General features: G+C 40.8%; 2 protein-coding genes across 10 annotated transcripts in view; one reads left to right on the forward strand and one right to left on the reverse strand.

Moving 5' to 3' along the window:
• The window catches only part of LOC137193241 (serine/threonine-protein kinase Nek5-like), a 29,256-nt gene extending 22,055 nt beyond the window's left edge, over window positions 1-7,201 (forward strand). For 5 of the 9 annotated variants that reach the window (XM_067604540.1, XM_067604543.1, XM_067604539.1 and 2 more), the window contains 8 exons: window positions 495-575; window positions 2,501-2,581; window positions 2,697-2,871; window positions 4,089-4,199; window positions 4,368-4,536; window positions 5,106-5,285; window positions 6,134-6,230; window positions 6,479-7,201. In XM_067604540.1, the coding sequence (XP_067460641.1) occupies window positions 495-575; window positions 2,501-2,581; window positions 2,697-2,871; window positions 4,089-4,199; window positions 4,368-4,536; window positions 5,106-5,285; window positions 6,134-6,230; window positions 6,479-6,586 (1,002 nt within the window). In that variant the 3' untranslated portion in view covers window positions 6,587-7,201. Of the gene's footprint in view, window positions 1-494; window positions 576-2,500; window positions 2,582-2,696; window positions 2,872-4,088; window positions 4,200-4,367; window positions 4,537-5,105; window positions 5,571-6,133; window positions 6,246-6,478 lie in introns of those variants that run through there. The other 4 variants (XM_067604541.1, XM_067604544.1, XM_067604545.1 and 1 more) reach the window with 4 other exon arrangements.
• Window positions 7,202-7,311: 110 nt separating this feature from the next.
• LOC137193242 (GDP-Man:Man(3)GlcNAc(2)-PP-Dol alpha-1,2-mannosyltransferase-like) lies at window positions 7,312-15,554 on the reverse strand. Its single transcript, XM_067604548.1, has 6 exons — window positions 15,462-15,554; window positions 15,031-15,252; window positions 13,890-14,092; window positions 12,942-13,110; window positions 11,849-12,483; window positions 7,312-10,120 (listed from the first exon to the last, which is right to left on the reverse strand). Exons 1-6 carry the CDS (start codon window positions 15,515-15,517, stop codon window positions 9,837-9,839), a joined length of 1,569 nt encoding a protein of 522 aa, XP_067460649.1. The 5' UTR covers window positions 15,518-15,554; the 3' UTR covers window positions 7,312-9,836.
• Between the last annotated feature and the right edge of the window lie 702 nt (window positions 15,555-16,256).

Consider the following 16,256-nt stretch of genomic DNA (forward strand, 5'->3'; position numbering starts at 1 on the left):
ATAAACAGTTCAGTCACACTTATTCTGACTTTAATGGTATTTGTACTCAGTAAACTCAGTCACACCAACATGTGTAGTTGAAATCTGTAACTGACTGATACTCTAAAGGGATTAAAATGATTAATAAGACCAGTACTCAATTCATCATAAGAGTTATTGTCTATGTAGCCACATAAAGCTTATGTGTCTGTGCCATAGACCTGCATTGTCAAAAAACTATTAAAACAGCCTCAGAGTTGTTCCAGAATAAACCATGTAGGACATATTCATCCAACAAGTTCTAAATGCTCCCTGAACAACAAACACATGCACCCGTCTCTAGGTTGTTTGAATGTTTTAAAAATGAGTGGGGACCCTGATAAAAGGTGTGATCCTGATTGAACTCCTGTGATCCTTTAACATGTGGGGGCTCTTCACAGAGCTTCCTGGGGAGAAGACCAGTGGTGTATCAGAGAGATATCAGTGTGTCTTCCTGTGTCTCATTTGTGCTGCAGGACATTGAAGCAGCTCTGAGGAAGATCAGGGAGGAGAACAGAGAGCACAGGAGACTGCTGGAGAGAAAACACAAAGACAAAGTGAGATTACATCAACTAAATATTCAGTTCAGTCAGTCAGAGGTGATGTCTTAACAGAAGAGTCTGGTAATATCACTTGTAATCACTAATTCCAATTTCTGTCCAAATTCTGACTATTTGAATATTTACTCAGGAACAACATAATGTATCCCAAATAAGATCAAAATTATCTGCAGCTCAGTTTTCACCCCGTCAACTACCTGAAAAAAATTAAATAGATCTGAATACTCTTTGGTGTAAGACAGCATTTCTTGATAGCTCCAATGTGGATATACCTGCTCTCAGGGGATGACCCCTTTGGATTTATTGATGCCATTACTTTTCCTCTTGTGGCAATCTCAGGACAAACTTTCCATTTCATGCCGGAAAATACATCACTGTTGTTGGCACACTTCAATAACATGCTGATATCATTTGAACTGCTGACATGATGTCCTTCTCCTGTGACGCTAACATACTATTTTAATATTTTTTGTTGTTGTCATGTGAAAAAGTGAGAGGACCACCAACATTATTAGACTATTCTGTAGGGACTATAGGGAATATCTGTACCAGATTTTATCCATCCAATAGTTGTTGAGATATTACAGTCAACTAAAAAAAAGCTGTTATTTGTCAACTTCATATTATCTCATTATGTTTCTCAATACATTTTCTTGAACTGAAAAATATTTGAAAAACACTTTAACTGTGCACTAATATCCAAAGATTCATAAGACGCCTTGGCAGCAGTGAGCAGCACAATGCCAGTGCCAAGAGGGAGGATTTGAATTTGAGCAGTTTAACTTTATGCAAATTAGCAGGGATGCTGAAGCAGCAGTCATTTGCAGATTGGGATTTGATTTTCTTCCCACAGCAACCATTGTACTTAAGTTCCTAGCAAACATCTGTTCTATTCCATATTGACAATGGAAGAGAAATTAATCATTGTGGTCTCCAGTTTCCCGGATTTGTCAACGTAATTTTGAAAGTGAAACAGCATTTTTATCTTTTAAATGACAGAAATATAGACCAGGTACATTATTGTTACTAAGTAATACACAGTGGAAACCTGAAAGATTGTGATGCAATTGCGATGTCTGCAATGCTGCTTGAACGACCCACCCTCTGCTGACGACTCCTAGAGGGCTGGCAGCAAGCAGCCAGTGACCAAAGTGCCCGCTGCTGCTCATAATTGTCTTGGTGTGAGTGCCCAGGAAGTCATTCTCCAGAGATTTCCACAGTTTGACACCACATACTGAAATACAAATCTGCTTTAAAAGCAGTCCGTGCATACTGATGCTTAAAATTCAGTTTCCTTCTATGGTCCTTGTACTTGGAGCTAAAAACAAACTAACCTCTGTAAAATTGTTGGCAATTCTCTGTTTTTCTCCCTGTATATAACTAATAATGTCTGTAACCCAACCAGATCTTTAGTCAAATCATTAGTCCTGACTTAATAAACAGTCTGTTGGTATGTTCCCTTGATTCCACCTTATGTATAATTCTTACTGCTCTTTTCTGTAATATAAACAATGGCTTTATGTTGCTCATTTACAGTACGTGTTGCCCCACACCTCCATACACCAACTAAAATATAGCAAAGGAAGGGAACAGTGAAGAATGTGCATTGCCTTATAATCGAACACATACTTAAACATACATAAACAGAAATAATCTTGGACACCTTTGTTTTTACATATGCTATATGAGATTTACATGTCAGTCTGTCATCCATTGTTACACCAAAAAACAAAATTAAAATACTTTGTTCAAATGTAATTGTTCAGTTGTACTGTGAGTCAGACACACCTGAACGCATCTCATCTGGTAGCAGTATTTTAGTGAAAAAAAACATTACAAAACAACAAAAAGATGAGAGTTTACATGTCCCTGTGGATAAACTCCATCCTGTCATTTGCTCTTGTTGCTTGTCATTTCTGCAGAGGGGAATCATGTTTGAGATCCGGTTAGATGACGATGATGCAGAGGAGGAGAAAGAGGAACAACGGGAGGAGGAGGAGAAGGTGAGTGATGGAGGACATGAGGAGGAGGAGGAGGTAAGTTTCAACTCTCTCTGTCTCTTTTTCACTGCTCTTCTTCTCTTTCTGTCTCTCACTCTGCCCCCAACGCCTCCAACAGGAAGTGGACCCCCTGAACCAGACTCTGAGCTTCCAGGAGGGAGAGGAGTTGAAGCTCAGGGATTGGTCAGAGGTGAGGAGGGGATGGAGCCAGAGGACTCCTCAGACTCTGCTGGATGCACTCGCTAACATGGATGTCAACTCCGTCTACAACACTGTGGTCGAGGCTGAACAAGGTGCAGTACACCTGTAACACAGCTGAATGCTGACGACTGGAGTCACTCAGTCCCACATTATATAGTAGTTTCAGGCTTCGCCAAACAATATCTGACAGCCAGCATGTCGTCTGTCTCTGTGGTGTGCAGCAGTCATCTGAGGTCCAGCATGCTACTGCATTTGAAAGGGAGAGTACAATTAGTCAAGGAGCACCAGCTGTGCCAATCAACTCACCTCCACACCTCTCTGTCCTGCAGCTGAACACCAACCATGCCCACCTCCACAAGAATATTAACTTATAATTTTACCACTGCTTATGTTGACCTCTACAAAGCATTTACCTTAACTTAAAGCATCTATAATCAATAGTTTTATACTAATAGTGGATCCAATAACTGAGTGTAATATGAAATCTATTGATCATAATGACAAACTCACCATCACCATATCTGCTGCTCCCCTCAGCTCTGCACAGCATTTTAGTGTCTTGAAGCTCATTGTTTTGTTTTTATGCGCCTTTATTGTTGTGGTTCACTCTCACCACTCTCATTATCTAAGCTGTTTTCAGCTTTAAAAACCCACTGCACACTACCTGCTCAGCACCAAACAGCAGACACAGTTGGCGACTAGCTGGTGAAGTTAGTGGAGCATTTAGCAGCTGAAGAGCCAAATATTTCCCTGAGGTAGAGAGAAAAAACAGAGCTAAAAGAGAGTGAATATTGGACTTACATTCACCAGGTGGACAGGAACACGACTCCAAATGAATGATAATGTTGCTCCGCAGCCGCTGGATGTGGAAATTGGCAACTGTTTGCTAACAATTTCAATATATCAACTTAAAAAGTGATGATATGTCAGTGTTATAAATAGCTAATTGTTCCTGCTGCCTCCAAGTGTTATTGCAGATTTAACTTCAAAATTGTCTTCTCTGATCTATGATCTTTTGGACATTACACTGGTGCAAATGATGCTGCCACACAGGAGGGAATTATTTGAAATTATTTTAAAAAAAAACAATGTCTGCATGTGTCTCAATGCATCGTAACCTGCAATGCTAATTTATAGTCTAACGTTATTATCAAACAGCATGCAGTTGTGAGTTTTCACCTTCTATCCAGGTGACGCTATTGTGTCAAGTTATCACATCCAGCTTAAAATATCTGAGGAGAAATTCAACAGTTCTGCTGAGAAACTGGATCTTTATATGTCGTTACATGACCCATGTATGTCCCCTCAGGTGAGGAGGCAGCAGGTCACAGGCAGTGGGTCGATGGCCCCCCCAACACCCTCCTGAATGCTCTTGCTCAGGCTGAACTCACATCATCAACTCTAGACTCAGTGACTGCAGGTCAGATACCACTCTCTCACTCACGCTGACATCTGACAGATCAACAGTGAACACAGCAGCAGAACACCATATGTCAGAAGAGAGAACATAGAAGCCCAAGAAAAAACATCTCAGTTTTTAGAACAACTGCTTTAAAAAAACAGTACACTGAACTGTCTTTACTGTCAGATTCAGAGCCAGAGAAGGACAGAGCAGAGGAGAGGAAGGAGGAGGAGGAAGAAGAAGAGGAGAGGAGAGAGGAGGAGGAGCAGGAAGAGGAGGAGGAGGAGGAGGAGGAGGACTCTGATGTGGAGATGGATGAAGAGCGTCCAGAGCCGAGGTCAGATGATGATGACACGTAAGTCAACACTTTGATGTCTTTAGAATGGATGAGGTCATGTAATTCGAGCTGTAAGTCACAGATTTACTGCAGCTTTTGCGCCTGTTTTTCAGCTACAGATGTGACACATTCTGCCCTAATACATGCAGTGTCAGTGTTTCCCCTATAGCGTTGATATAGTCCAGACCTAGCGGTAAAAATAATTTGATATATGCTAAACATTATAATATAATGATTTTATGATATTTGAGTGATAGCCTAACAGTTTATCTCCGCTGGAGTTGAACTGCAGCCAAAATGAAATATTTTGTAATCAAGACCACCAAGTTATCATTTCAGTCCCACTGTAACTGCATCTATGAGCTCTCCGTCACTCGCAGTGTGCATCTGGAGAGCAGTACCAGGATCAGTGCAGGAGCCCACATTTGCACAATCCCATTTTCCACAGTTTTTTTGCTCCTCCAGCTGAAATTTAACTGAGATAACCTTAAATGAGATTATGGCTGCCTTTGTGAAATACTTTGTAGAACCTAACTTTCATTCTGCTGCTTTAAGTGAGCTCATTTTAAGTTCCTGTTTCTTATCAGGAACTTTGAGGAGTCAGAGGATGAGCTGAGAGAAGCGGTGGCAGACTCCATGAAGAACCTGTTTGTCATGGAGGACAGCAGCTCAGATGAGGCAGAGAACAGAGAGAAGGAGGCAGCAGTGGATGATGGAACGGAGCAGAGTGAGGATGGAGGTGCAGCAGGTGTCCAGACGAGTAGCAGGTAGATGATAACAAGACTTTAAAAAAGCAGCATCAGACTACCTGTGTGCTCCCAAACATTCAGTCATTTATTCTGAGTGAGACAGCTATAAATAGAATGTTTCTCCACTCCTTATTTAACTTCATCAATCAAATCTACACTGAACTGCTGATACAAAAGAAGAATGTTGACAAAACTGCCTTCATTTGAATGAAGAAGCTGAAACTTGGGAGCTGGTAGATAATTTTGTTGACTGTAGTGTTAATTGGTTTGTAAATTAAAGATATCCTGTGGAGTATCTGACCACTAGTAGTGCTATAGAGCAATGTTTTAATGACTGCGTCCTTGTTTTGTTTGGATTGTGCAACTTGCACTGCACAGACATGCAGATGAAGCAGCAGTTTAATGAAGAGTAGCAGCTGCGGTAGCTGACTGCTAGCCAGAGAACACGGATGTAAATAACACAGTCAAAAAATCAGCCATGCAATGAGGATGAAAATACATTCAACACGTTTGTTAGACCTAAAGGATCCATACAATATGTTTTGATAAACGATGTTGAACTGAACTTTTGTTTCTTTGGCCAGCCACTCTCACTGTTGTAGCTGGTTTTAAGGCCTCAGTATGCTTAAAACCAACTCATTTGTAAGAAGGATCTAAATGCAGGGTTCAACACAGAAGCCTGCTGTCACAGAGACGCACAACCTAAGAAATTGTACAAATGGAGATAACAGTATAAACTTTTGGACAGCCTCTAGGGGCCGGGCAGTTAATCAGAAAGTAACTGAAACCAACATCATGGCTCTCTAACTAACCTCATTTTAATCATCCTATATCCTAATTTCTTCCATTTATGCGCATAACTGCAGTGATTGTGTGTTGGGCCCTGGGTGCTTCCAAAACACAGATGACCTACACTCAACACTGTGCCTGAATGTGCTGCTGACGCTACACCTCCTGTACTGTGTACAGAAGTCATAAGTATTATTCAAATCTATTTATGAAATTACTTATTTTGATAGTAGAAAGTAGCAAGATATGTTAAACTGAGACGTGTTACTTTGATTTTCCTGTCCCTAGTGTTCTTAACTGCTGAATATGGTAAATAAATACAGTACTGTGCAATAGCTTTAGGTACTTTAGATGTTTAGATTCATATCCATAATGCATCACCATCAGGGAGGTGACTGATCAGTCCAAAATTTATTCTGCAGTATGACAATCACCCCAAACATCCAGCCAGAATCATAAAGAACTATCTTCATCGACAAGAAGAACAAGGTGTCCTGCAACAGATGGTCTGGCCCCCCACAGAGCCCTGATCTCAACATGATGGAGTCAGTCTGGGATTACACGAAGAGATGCTGAGACGCCTAAATCCACAGAAGAACTGTGGCAACTTCCCCGAGATGCAGGAACAAGCGACATGCCAAGTACCTGAAAACTGTGTGCAGGTGTACCAAGAACTGCTGCTGTTTTAAAGGCAAAGCTGCTCACAGCAGATATCGATTTACTTCTGTTGTTTACTCAACTTTATATAAAGTTAATTGATAAATAAAAACTATTTATGCCATTATTTTTGAATACATCATCACTTTACTTTTAGTGCCTAAAACTTTTGCACAGGACTATGTATGTAATATACAATCCACAATTTTCTCTTTATCTTTCAGTCCAAATAACAAATACACAGATGTATTTCATAAGATATTGTCTGATTAATTGTTACCAAAGTAAATGTAACAATGAATTGTGATATTGATTTTAGGTGATATTGCCCAGCCCTAGGGCATTCATGCTGTTGCACTCGGTTGTTCACACAAAAATTGACAGTAGTAGTTGTATGACGAATGAAAAAGGAGAGCTTGGGAGCAAAGTTCACACCCCACCAATCACTGCACAAAGTAGCCTGATTACAGGATTGTCTGCCCCCCTTCCTTCACTTTCATTAATCAGATAAGATTGTTAAACAGAAGGTGCAGTAAGACATCACAACACTGTGTTTACTCTGTTTCATGCCACAGTACACAACAAACAATGAGAAGTGTTTGATGATTGTATTTATTGCAGTACTGTTAAATGGGGAGTCTCTACATAGACAGACTTCAATAGTAGTGTATGGAGTGAGATTTGTTAAATGGGTTATCTGTAAATATAAACACCTTCCACAAATACAAATACAAAAAAAAATGTGATTTGTGAACTCACAAAAATATTTAGCTCCCCCAGCATGAATGTTTACTGTTGCCATGGCAACGGGTGCCGGTTCAGTAGCTAATGTTAGTTTAGTGTAATCTACATATTAACAATGAACAATAAAACTACAATACGACATTTCTGAACCAAAACAACTATCAACACCAACAGCCATTCTATCAAAGACCTTCACCAGGGTGCTGTCACTTGTCATATCTTACAACACTTAACGTAGCCTCACTGAAACAATGTAACTGAACTAAACACGGTGTGGTTCACACAGACATTACAACTACATTAGTAAGAGTACACTACTAATAAGATGTGAAGTGCTTTGTGACTTTTACCCATCTGAAAGAATAAATGAAAAATATGAAGGATGAGGTGGCTGATAACTGCCAACTGAAGAAGCAGCTAAGCCAGCGCTTTAGAGAACTGAACGTTGCCCACAAGCATCCTCGTGCCTTTCATACTCAAACAGAGATGTCTACGAAAGTGTGAGCTAGATAATATACATAATATAAATATACATACATAATATACAACAGAAGATGCACAAATGCTTTTCATTTATTGGTAAATTAATTTAATTTATTCACAGATATTTTTTTATTTGTGGAATTTGTGTATTTGCAGATCTGTTTTAGATTTGCAAAATTTTTTCGTGAGTTTACAAATCCCCTTTTTTTGTATTTGTGGAAAGTGTTTTATATTTACAAATCACCCATTTACACACAGATTGTCGATCTGTTCACACAAATCATTATGAAACAAATCTCACTCCGTAGTAGTGCCTCTTTCAAAATGAAGACTCTTTAATATTTTACACATTATCATATTTCCATGCCTGGACCTCATCACAAACAGGAATACAGGAAGTGAAACATTTAAATAAAATATTTGGCCATCACCATCACCATCACCCATACACACTGCCGTTTTAATTGCTTCTTCAATCTACACATTCCTGATTTAACAAAACAGAAAAATATCATTGCAAACCCCTTCACATCTATTTAGGAGTCAGTCAGTAATTGACAAACAGATTATGCCATCATTATAACAAAGTTATAATCAAAATCACCTAATATTATATAAATTACTTCCACATAACAAATGGTACGCATCTGTCAGTGTAGTCAGATGTTTGGAATGTAACTCTTAAAGAAAATTCTCCTCTCTATATAATTAAAAGCCTTTAAAGAAAACATTTTTGGAAATGTATTTTTGCTGTCTTCCTCTGAGGATATCAGTTTCATCTCTGCATCCGGCACAGACAGACATCAATCAAGGACGTGTTTAGTTGAGCTTGTCATTGTGATTACCACCATTATTAGATTGTATCCTCTGGGGAACTTCAATATCTGTAAAAATTTCATTGTTGAGCTATCCAATGAATCATTGTCAAGATATTTCACTCTGAACCAGAAATATCAACCTCATGGTGGCACTAGAGAACAAGTCAGGGGATTCATCCTCTGGGGAGCAGGACTTTCTGTGCAAAATGTCATAAAAAAAAAAAACCATCCTGTAGTTGTTGATATATTTCTGTGGTGGACTGACCGCCAGACAGACAGACATCACCATCCATAGAGCCATGCCGCCAGTGGGGCTAAAATACTCTGAACAACTCCAAAGCTGTCTGATTTACATGTTGACTCTTGTATTTGAAGACATGTACAAACAGAAAATGACACAGGGAAGTTTAATGCGCAGTTAGCGTAAATACTGGAGCTATTTCTTGACCAGTTTCCTCTGCTTTCAGCTTGGCTGAACAGTTCCTGGAACAAATATCACAGAGGTATGAAATTAATAATAATGATAATATTCTCATCTAACACCTGGTAAGAAAACAAACAAGTGTTTCCCAAAATCTCAAAGTATTACAACCTGTAAATCCTGACTTCCCACTAAGAAAATGGACAGTTGACTGCCATATCAACAGATAACATTCACTATTTCATGGCAAACCCAATATGACTTTAATGTTTAGCTAACTGAGTTGCACTACATCTGCTTTTCAAAGCTGAGTCACTGGAACTTCTCAGAGTGTTAAATTCCATGGGGCATTTAACAATCTGTTGACAATCAGCCCTGTTGATGGTGTCTCATTAGACGAGCTTTCAGTCAGAGGCCAAACAGCAAGGTTTGACAACTGTGGAAGAAAATCTGCTGATACTGCTTCCATTTCCTACTAGATGGTACAAAACTTCATCTTTGTTGCTCCTCCATGTCTCTGTCTGGTGACTTTTAATTGCGAATGAGGCACTGTGTCACACTTATAATAATAGCGTGTAATAAAAGCATAGATATGACCCTCACTGCTCCACTCCATATGTGGATTTAACAAAAAAAGACCAATAAAGCTCTGCGTCCTCATCGCTCCAATTTACTCATCAGAGACTCCATCGCGGCGAGGAAACAGACCTCAAACTCCTGGTCAGAGAATCGCTCCACGGAGCGCCGGGCGTTACGTCGGATCTCCAGTCTAGCTGCTGGTGACAACGTCAGGATGGTTTCCATGGCAGCAGCATAACTGTCCTCACTGTCAGCCAGGAAGCCCGTCTGTCCATCCTCATACGGCACCACGATGTCCAGCTTTGGACCACCGGACTTGTGGGCGAGAACAATGGTGCCTGCAGCCATACACTCCACCACACCTACAGAGAGGAGAAATGGACACATCAGCTTATCTCATGCACAACCATTTACTACTGAAATCACTCATCTGTGAGCATTTCCTGGAAGGATCCTCAGCTGCACGGAGGTGATGTATTTCACGTTATCAGAGGTAGTGTATTTTGAAAACAGTGCAACATAATAGAATCTAGTACATAATTCAGTGAAAGGCAAACAAGCTAAAAAGGTAAGCAACATAATGTTAGTATTAAATCTTATCTAACTTCAGCATTCTAACATTAACATTTCACTTTCAGTTTAAAGTGCAGATCATTTTAGTGTTCAAATGTGCCATAGCTAGCATTTTACATTTAACATGCAATGTTAAGAATTTTAGCATGTTAAAGGACAGGTTCACAATTTTTCAAGTCTGTCTTAAAACATCGTTTTGCAATGTACAATGGAAGTGATGGGGGACAAAATCCACAGTCCTCCTTCTGTGCAAAATGTATTTAAGAGTTTATCTGAAGCTAATATGAAGCTTCAGCGTCCAAATGAGTCAAATCAAGTAGATATCTTTCAATGTTACAGTCTTTTTAGTGCCAAAGTCCCTCTTTTTGTTACTATACTTCCATCACAGCTCAACAGGGAAACACTGTCTGAGGAAACACAAAGAGGAATTTGATGCTAAAAAGACTGTAAATGTGTCAGATATCCACTTGATATGACTCAGATTGCTGAAGACTCATATAAGCTTCACATCAACTTTGAAATAACTGTGTGGACACACTGTGGATTTTATCCTCCATCACTTTCATTGAAAGCACATTTGAAGGATCTTTTAACAGCCAGTATGAACAGGAGGAATGATTACAGCGAGGAAAACCTCTTTCACTGTTCATACGGACACCTGACTGTTGTTATAAGACAAACTGTCAACCTGTCCTTTAACTGACCTCAGCATGTGCTCAGTTAGAATGTTAACATGCTATAATTTAGCATGTCATGTTTAGCACATTAGCATGCTGACATGCAAAACAGACTGTCAACATATATGTTAAAACATGTAGTTGTAAAGCCTGAATAAGACACTATGAAATACATTATCTTATGACTAAATACAGACAAATATATCATAACCATAAAATAAATAGAAATTAAAATGTTATGTTATCCTGCTTTTTGAAAAATAAGTGTAATGCAGGAAATTATTATTTCATTTCAGCTGTTTCCATTTCAAAATGTCCATATTCCAGAATATTTTTATTTCAGTGCAGCATTTTGACCGATGAATATTTTATTTCATATATTTTCAGTCTGTCAATCAAGACAAACAGGGCAGAGAAGTTATGTTTTTGGCTGCTGCTTTGGTCTGAATGACACTTTACTTTGATTACTTCAAACATTCATAATTATATCACATATATTAAATAATGATTATTTACTTCTATAATGTCTTTTTGTTATTTAATGTTGGAGACATCGAGCATGAAATGTTAACATGTGGCATGCTAACATAAACAAATTAGCATGCTATGTTAGCATTAATCTCAGTGGAATTTGGTGATTAGTTTTAGAGGTATCCTGTCATCACCATCACCTGTAGTTCATATCATCTTTATTCAGCGTTGTTATGTTACATAGTGATATTATTTCTGCTTGAGTCTGTTTGTTCAGGCACCTTGAAATAACTGATGAATAAAATACCAGAGTAGGTTTTATGAATACAATATGTGGTTGTATTATGTGTGTGTGTGTGTGTGTGTCACCTATGCCAAAGTGTTCGTTCCACATGGTGTGTAGACCGATAGTGGCATCCACCAGCTCTCTCTTCAGCTCCTCAAAGGGCACGTTGAGTTTGAAGTCAACACGGTCTTCCACAGCCAGCTCCTGGCAGAGTCCCCGCAGCATCAGCACCCTCTCCTCGTCCTCCTGGTTCCTGCACCCACCAATCAGCACCAGCCTCAGGGACTCCCGCCCTCCGGGCCCCTCTCCTCTCCTATCCAGCAGTTTGCGAAATGCCCTGATCTGCAGCCGGTGGTCCTTCTCAGGCCGGAACTGACCCACTGACACGATGGAGTGACACTTCCTGTCTCCTCCTGCTTCCTCTTCACTCCCCAGCTCTCGTCCAAGCTCCTCCCAGCCCTCTTCCATTTCCTCTTCATCTTCTTCATCTAGTGGGACATCCAGGAAGGCTCTTACATCGCAGGGCGGGTAGACGATGCTGGTGCGGCTGGGGGAGCGCCACAAAGCCAGTATGTGTCCCAGCGTCCAGGTGGAATTCACCATGATGACATCACTGCAGGAGCCGGCCAGGCCATACAGCAGGGCGAAGCAGCAGTAGTACACCACCTTGACTGCACTCAGCACAGGGTTTCTAGAGATGAAGTCAGCGTTGTTAAACCTGGAAGACAGAAGGAGACAGAAGCTCTGTGTGGTTTTAAAAGATCAAAAATGCCGGGATTTATCAGCATCACTTCTCCCTCTGTGGCTTTGTCAGTAGAGTGATATGTTTCCATCATGCTGAGATCAGACTAAACTGTAAGACAATACATGGAGCAGAAATAATGACAATTTTAACTGTGGCAGAACGCTGCTGTCTGCCTGTGTCTTTTTTGATACAACCACCAGACCTGGACTGTCTGGAAGCTGTTACACAGGAGGAGATGAGTTCTTGTTATATAAGTTAGATAAGTTTCCTGATTTGTTGGCATGAGCAGTAATAGCCAGCATAGTTGAACAGACAATCTCACCAACAGAAAGCCCTTTGATGGAAAATTCCAAGTAAGAAAATGTTAAAGTGTCTCCCACAATATTTTGATTTACAGGTGTGTGTGTGTGTGTGTGTGCGTGCAATGTTACCTGGGGTTCCTCTCTCTGACTACAGACAGCATGTCGGTGCTGACTGTGGGATAGTGAACATAGCTTGCCACCTTACAGCCTCCCAGGTAGCGGAAGATTGGCAGTGTGAAGGCATAGCCCATTGAGTCCACGTACAGGTCAGGAACAAAAGCCATCAGCGCCTCCCAGCCTGCACAACACACACGCAGGTCATCTCTGACATTCAGCTCACAAATGATCTCAAATGACTTCCCCTGACTTTTGGAAAGTGATGGAGAACAGTGTGCACACAGCCTGTGTGGTGAAAGCAGCATGTTTAGTAGAGCAGCAACAGTCCTCTGTGTGTGTGTGTTAAGTGCAGCACTCAGAGCCCAACACACAGTGTAGTTATGCGTGTAAAAATACACTTCAGACACTCCTACATTTGTTATGTTTTTGTCTTCTGATTTCTGAAAGCAATCAGACTTGAAGCTGTGCGGTGTTTTTACTCTTTGAGAAGTTTTTTTGTGAATGAAACTTGCCCACAAACAGAGTGTAACATAGAGCCTTGTATGGTCATTTTAGGGGAGCTGATTATGTTAATGATCACATCTCATGAACGCCCCCCCCCAATGAACAGGTGACATTCATCAGGCTGAAATAAGTGATTTACGACAAGTTCCAGCAATTAAGAGTGTTTGTTGAATCCGACTTGGAACACTGGTACAAGCAAACCTTACAGAGGGTTAGGGATAACCACATTCCATCTATAGGAAAAAAGGATCTCCAAATGATGGCTCTTCACTTGCTAAAGATCAAATAAACTTTATAATGTTTGGCTGGTGAGAATTCCAGGCACTGACTGGATTTTGTGAAATCATTTAAGCTATTTGGAATGTAATACCTGCATTTATGAACTCTCACATGGATGTTTCACATGACATGACATGACAACCTTGTTCTGGCGGAAAAGCAAAGGCCCACCCTTACCAAGGAACATGGAGCCGGCACTCTGGCCCAGCAGGGTGAAGTGAGGGTAAGAAGTGGCCTCCACTAGCGTGCGGTGATGCAGGAAGATGAAGGTGACTGGCCGAGGCAGGGTGATGTTGAATCGCTGGCTGGCTCCCTCAAGAATCTGCTCACCAGTCACTCCCTGATCGCCTGTGTAAACCACAAACGAGACGCCAGGGTACCTGAGGGGGAACCAAACATCTATTTCAGAGATGCATACTACTTCAGGTCTTCATTTACAGTACACTTACTGAGCCCGAGAATACAGTACACTTACTGGAGGAGAATTCAGGCTGTTCAAGAATCTGCTCATGAGGCCACAGGTGAACTTTATGGTGGAAAAAATGAGAGCTTCTGTTGTCTTATGGCTTTAGCCTTTTTAAGCATTTGGTTTCTGTGTGGTTTCCACTATTTCTATTGCTTCTTATTCTATTCTAGCTGTGTGACTATCTTTAATCTTTGATTAAATACTGTTGATGTGTTTTTGTTGCATGTGATTGGCTTCTAATTATGAACTTCACCTCATTATTGTGATGGCTCACAGCTGGATACCACCCTGATGTGTATAGGTACGTTGCAGTTGCAAGTTGAATGCAGTCATGTTTGCAATTCATCAGGAGTCATATGTACACAGATACATAGAACGACACAGATTACATGGCCAATAGTAATGTGGACACCTGACAATTATGTCATATGTGATTGATGAAAATCATAATTAATCTGCTGCTATAAAAACTCCACTCTTCTGGTTTCAGGCTTTCCACCAGATGTTGGAACCTGGCTGCAGGGACTGATGTTGGGTGATAAGTTCTAGCTCACAGTCAGTGCTCCAGTTCATCCTAAAGGTTTTGGATGGGGTCTAGGTCAGGACTCAATAGGCCAGTGGATTTTGTAAGGTCATTATGAAGGGATCTTCTAATGGTCAGTATGAACAGGAGGAATGATTACAGCAAGAAAAACATGTGTCAATGTTCATTCGGACTGACTGTTTTTTTTTAAGACAGACATGAAAAACTGTGAAGCTGTGTAGGCTTAATTACGACCCAGAACAAAAGTACACCAAAGTATGCGCATAGAGGTGTCCGCATACTTTGTATCTGGACAGACAGCTGCATACCGGTGCATGAGGGCCCTCAGGGAGCACCACAGGACCCGCTCCCCGCCTCCTCCAGCGTTGCAGTACGGGTGGAAGAAAGCCACCGCCGGGCCGCCATCCTGAGCCCGGCGGGCTTTCTGGCGGCCCTGCAGCCACATGCGGAGTCCCAGCAGGAGCAGCAACAGCAGAAGGGTCAGGAGCAGGCTGAGGTAGGCACAGGGCACAACCAAGGACCACAGCAACCTGAAAAGGGGACACAGAACGGTAGCTGAAGGCGGAGTACAGGTCGGCTAAGAGGAGGCTCTTTAGTGCCAGCTAGTTCGGCTACAGTTAGCTGTCCTGTCACCACACAAAGCCCCGAGACTTGACTTTATTTCTGTCCAAAATCTTCTGCTTTCAGAAGATTTCATCAGCTTAGTGCGAGAAGCGAGAGACTGTGAGAAGACATTTACCTCATTAAATCGCAGAAACACAGAGATAAGTTGTGGTGATGGTCGTGTCCTGCCATTTTGACAACACTCTGACGTTACATTACCGGAAGCTGATGTCAGCTGACTGAGGTGCACCTCTGGGATTGGCTCAGGTTTTGTTTACCTACACGTCATCGACACATGACTTTTATTTACTCGTTTATCTATTACAACACATGGTAAATGCACTGGTGGAAGCAGTACTCCGATCTTTTACTAAAGGGACAGTACCAAACAGCAATGTGCAAATACTCCATTACACGTGAAAAACCCTACTACAGTAAAAGTACATAAGTATTATGAGCTTGATGTAGTTAAAGTATTGCAGTAAAAGTAGTGGTTTGGTCCCTCTGACTGATATATTATTATATATGACATCATTAGATTATTAATAGTGAAGCATCAGTGTTAGAGCAGCATGTTACTGTTGTAGCTGCTGGAGGTGGAGCTAGTTTACACTACTTTATATACAGTTAGCTAGTTTAGTCCAGTGGTTCCCAACCTAGGGGTCGGGCCCCTCCAAAGGGTCAGCAGATAAATCTGAGGGGTCGTGAGATGATTAATGGGAGAGGAAAGAAGAAAAAACAAAGTTCTGATACACAAATCTGTTTTCAGTTTTTGGACTTTTTCTCTAATCTATGGTTTTTGGTGAAATATTGGATCATTTGAACATTTATTGAAATGAAAGCATGTGAGAATTTAGAGGGAAAAATCACTATTTAATGGAGCTGTTATAGACATGTGAAATGTGACCCCAACTACACACTGCTTTTTGTA

The sequence above is a fragment of the Thunnus thynnus genome, chromosome 11, assembly GCF_963924715.1.
Source record: "Thunnus thynnus chromosome 11, fThuThy2.1, whole genome shotgun sequence".
Classification (NCBI taxonomy): Eukaryota; Metazoa; Chordata; class Actinopteri; order Scombriformes; family Scombridae; genus Thunnus; species Thunnus thynnus.

What these genes read in the sequence shown, in the direction of transcription:
- LOC137193242 (XM_067604548.1), bottom strand. Translation starts at nt 15,517, where the DNA reads ATGGCAGGACACGACCATCACCACAACTTATCTCTGTGTTTCTGCGAT. An exon ending in TGCCGGCTCCATGTTCCTTG is followed by an intron (nt 13,111 to 13,889) that starts GTAAGGGTGGGC and finishes TGTGTTGTGCAG; the next exon opens with GCTGGGAGGCGCTGATGGCT. An exon ending in GTCAGAGAGAGGAACCCCAG is followed by an intron (nt 12,484 to 12,941) that starts GTAACATTGCAC and finishes TCTGTCTTCCAG; the next exon opens with GTTTAACAACGCTGACTTCA.